The sequence below is a fragment of the Octopus bimaculoides genome, chromosome 26, assembly GCF_046866305.1.
Source record: "Octopus bimaculoides isolate indiv1 chromosome 26, ASM4686630v1, whole genome shotgun sequence".
In the NCBI taxonomy this organism is placed as follows: domain Eukaryota; kingdom Metazoa; phylum Mollusca; class Cephalopoda; order Octopoda; family Octopodidae; genus Octopus; species Octopus bimaculoides.
The window spans coordinates 27,149,091-27,154,090 of NC_142953.1; the positions used below are offsets into that span (position 1 = coordinate 27,149,091).

Consider the following 5,000-nt stretch of genomic DNA (forward strand, 5'->3'; position numbering starts at 1 on the left):
AAGTAGATTGACAAATTTATTTTTTGAACCAGTGGAAGACACGCAAGATGTCGAAATATTGTTCACGAGATAGCAAATAGCACTCTTCTTTTAATTTTGACTCTATATCTTCAGGAAGAGTTACCTCAATCCTTTCTATATAAACGAAAATGAAGTAGATTGACAAATTTATTTTTTGAACCAGTGGAAGACACGCAAGATGTCGAAATATTGTTCACGAGATAGCAAATGGCACTCTTCTTTTAATTTTGACTCTATATCTTCAGGAGGAGTTACCTCAATCCTTTCTATATAAATAATAATAATAATAATAATAATAATAATAATAATAATAATAATAATAATAATAAAACGATTAATTCATGCAATAAATTGAGAACATTGTCAGTAAAGAATGCTATGTGGCTGAGAAACCGAAACTTGATGCATCAGGAAACTAAATCACTAATTATAACAGCTCAAGTACAAGGCATTGGAATGAATTTTATAAAGACAAAGATTGATAAAAGCCAGTCAATGAAAACTAGTCAGAGTGCAAAAGCAGAATGTGTAGAAAAGAGGACAGAAGTACTATCTTCTAAGCGAGTGCAATAAGCTAACACAAAAGAGGTATAAGCGAAGATATTGACTGTTTTGGTAAAAGTGTATTAGAATGCTATCCACCAGGTTTGTAGGTTTGAAGTGACTAAAAAGAAGTATGAACACGAACCGCATAATGTCGTAAATGATGATTACATAGTTTTATGGGATCTTTCCATGGAAACTGATCATATTAAGGAAGCAAAAAAAACAAAAAAACAAAAAACAAATAGTAAATAAAATTAAAATTGAAGAACCCTTAAACGAATGTCAACAACCTGAGGAAACGATAATTATATTTCACAGATAACTCTCACCCCAGTAAACATTAATGAGTCATTAAATGTAAAAAGAGTTTTTAAAGAGAGATAACTTATTCATAAGAAAATGACCAATATTTTGAAAATAGTAAAAACAATATTTTTCATAAAATAAATTTCTATTAAATTTCCTTAAGAAGTAGTATCTTATTATGCGGAAACTCCGCATTTTTTCACGAAACACGGGTTTCTAGGAAGTCAATTCGTGAAACACTATTTTACGATCTTAAAGAAAGGACACATTACATAATATAATAGTAAATGCTCCAATAAAAGACAAGTTAGAATTCATTATCCTTTTGTGCTAGTGTATTGCACTCCATGAGAAGATGATTAATGATTTAATACCCTTTTCCATACATTCTGCGTTTGCAGTCTGACTTTGTCTTTATCTATCTTTGTCTTTATTAAATTCGTTCTAGTAACGACAACGACACCAGAAACGTTACAAGTGATAATCGGTATATAAGAAATAAGTGTACACCACTTCCTCCCAAGAAGCAAGAAACAAGAAAGCTAGCATAATACTTACGATATAATCATATCTTCTTTCTGGTGTGCAACAGATTTGAACAGCTCCTCCATTGTTATGTTGTTATAGCCAAATCTCTCCAGTTCTGATGAGTCTACATATCTCACGTTATTGTAAATATATTCCAGTAACCGATACCGTTGAAGTTCTGCGGCTTTTGTCGCTCTGTTGAAGATATATATATATATTCCATCATTGGAGTTTGGATGACAACAACCTTGATTATTACCTATCGAAATTTAAGAAAGCCTTGCATATCTTTACTGTTCCACTTATAGACTGAATATGTGAAGTTAGTGTTAGCCGGTCTCTTTCTTTGCTTGACAATTCTGGGTTGTATGTATGCATGCATCTATGTATGTATTTATGTATCTATGTATATTTGTTTGTACGGCTCTTTCTGAATATTAAATTTTTAGTGAAATTCTGCTCTAAGCCCCCCTTATATATCTCTCATGACTTTTCTTTAATACTTGGAATTTTCAGAAAATTTTTGCGAATTTGTGTTCTACACACGAAAGTTCATACGATTATGCAAACCAACCCACCAAATTTTTTTGGTGCGTGATTTAAGGGCTATTTAGCTATTATTTTTAGCACATCTCACGACCACCTCATGCGCTCCCCGTTTGTTAGTCAGTCTTTACATATTGATGTTTACCAATATCTTTTTCTCCCCATAAATACATTTGATATTCTATTACTGAGATTTAAGCCAAAAATTTGGACTGTCCTTATTTAAAAAAAATTTAATTCTAAAAATCGAAAAAAATTCGAAAAAATGAAAAAAAAAAATTCTTTTTAATTTCGAAAAATTAGAAAAAAATGTTTCTCATAGTCGTGTGAATTCCTTGTGTAGAATACAAATTCACGAAAATTCTGAAGAAATTCATTAAAAAATTCACGATTCACAAAAATTCTGAAAATTCTAAAAAGTAAAAATGAGAGGTTATATGACGTGCTTAAAGCAGAATTCTGTTAATTTTAAAATCTTTATTGATTTCAATCGTTGAATAGCTGCTTTCAAGGCTTTTAGTCTCGCGCTCTATACATATTATCCAAGAGTGAGGCTGTCTCTCTTCCTTATGACGTCAATATATATTATATACAAACATTTATCTTTTTATTCTTTTACCTGTTTCAGTCACTTTGCGGCCATGGTGGAGCACCGCCTTGAAGAGTTTTAATGGAACAAATCAACCCCAGGACTTTTTACAGTCCAGTACTTATTCTGTCGGACTCTTTTGTCGAACCGCTAAGTTACAGGGACGTAAACACACCAGCATCCGTTGTCAAGCGAAGTTGGAGGGACAAACACAGACACACACACACACACACATATATATATATATATACATATATATACGACGGGCTTCTTTCAGTTTCCGTCTACCAAATCCACTCACAAGGCTTTGGTCGGTCCGAGGCTATAGTAGAAGACACTTGCCCAAGCTGCCACGCAGTGGGACTGAACCCAGAACCACGAGAAAGACAGAAAGTGAGAGAGATAGAGAGAGACAGAGTGGGAACGATAGAGAGCAAGAGAGACAGAGAGCGAAAGAAACAGAGTGGGAGAGATAAAGAGTAAGAGAAACAGAGAGCGAGAGAGAGAAAGAGAGAGACAGAGATGATGAGTCATGTCTCATACGGCCCGCTTCTTGAAAGGTTGCCCATGCGTGTCCAAGTTATTAGGGGTTAGTGATGGGTATGGAAATACAATATGTTGTTCTGAACCAAACACGGGCAACCCTTTAGCACAAAGTATAGAACCTGACAGCCACCCGGATTAGAATTACAAACGATACCATGGCAAGCAACATGGCAGACGTGCGGCTTCGGTGGAAGGGTCATCACGTGATTCTGTACCGTCTAAAGAGCCTCTGTAAGATCAATGATTAGAATCACCAAGTTTCTGAAGTGCATTAGTACAAACGTACTTAGACTACTACCATCCACCCGACCAACCATCCAGCAGTCATGGAAGTTATTGACGAACAACGAAGTAACCTGAGTAAGATCGGCCAGCTGATCAAGTTACATACACCCACTGGACGGAATGCTTCTGGCACGAGGAGTAAATATTACATTAAAATGTCACTGAATACAAATCACTTCCGTTTGTACTCAGACAATCTACAACAAAACTGCATCAACAATAAATAAATAATACTTTCGAGCATAATGCTTTAATATTGGGATTAGAATATTAATTTTCTGTTGAAGTTCTTTAATATATGAATGTATATTCTTCAGAGGCTGTTCAATAGCACGACATTTACCCTTCGCTTCGTGGTTTTAACCCAACCTGGTCAGTATAACCGTGCAAAGTTTGAATATTTTAACCAACGTCATCTAAGAGATTCTTTAGGGACAACTAAGTAAATAGCAACATGAAAAGCATAAAGAGCAACATCGCAGGTTCAAGTATGCAGACGAAAAACTAAACATTACGCATATATTAAGTGTGTGTGTGTGTGTGGATGTGGAGGAATATAACGATAAATATTAATAGATTGATATACGTATACACACAAAGCGGATGTTCACTTGTTATTACATCTGCAGTCGGGTGTAATACGCCTTTTCAGGAATTATTGCCTTAGTTTTAGTGTGACATTTTCATCTTTATTGCGGCAAGTAATTGGAAAATATTGGCAACTGCAGATCATTGATTGTACATACATACATACATACATACATACACACATACGTTTGTATGTATGTATGTATATATAATACACACACACACACACACACATACACACACACACACACACACACACACACACACACACACACACACACACACACACACACACACACACACACACACACACACACATATATAAATATGCATAAATTCAGATGAATATGATACTTAAGTTGACGGACCAGAATTTAATGTCTATGTATATATTATGTGTTTGTGTGTATGTATGTGTGTATGTATGTATATAAACATATATATATATATATATATATATATATATATATATATATATATGCATGTGTACATACAGACACGCACGTATATATTACATGCATATTATATATATTATACACACACACACACATATATATATATATATATATACACACACACACACACACACGCACACACACACATATATATATATATATATATATATATATATATATATATATATATATATATTTATATATATATATGTATAGATTCAGATGAATATGGTACTTAAGTTGAGCCACCAGAATTTAATGCATATGTATATATTATGTGTGTGTGTGTGTATGTGTGTATGTATATAAACATATACACATGCATGTGTACATACAGACACGCACATATATATTACATGTATATTACATATGTTACACACACACACACACACACACACACATTCAATCATATATGCTCACTAGTGGATTGGTGAATTGTGAATTAAGGAAAAAAGGAAAAAGGAAAAAAAACAAAAAAAAACGGACATAAGGATGTTTATGTCAGATATCCACTTAAGTGTTTGCAGAAAACAATTGGTTGGAAATAATGAGACAACAGTCAGCTTGACATTACAGACTAACTTTCAGAC

The 5,000-nt window shown here is 33.7% G+C and overlaps 1 protein-coding gene across 2 annotated transcripts in view; it reads right to left on the reverse strand.

Annotated features, from left to right (window-relative positions):
- Positions 1–5,000, reverse strand: part of LOC106871152 (uncharacterized) — a 91,145-nt gene that overhangs the window by 22,207 nt on the left and 63,938 nt on the right. For both annotated transcript variants that reach the window (XM_089342986.1, XM_089342987.1), the window contains exon 3: positions 1,432–1,596. In XM_089342986.1, the coding sequence (XP_089199112.1) occupies positions 1,432–1,596 (165 nt within the window). The remainder of the gene's footprint in view (positions 1–1,431; positions 1,597–5,000) is intronic.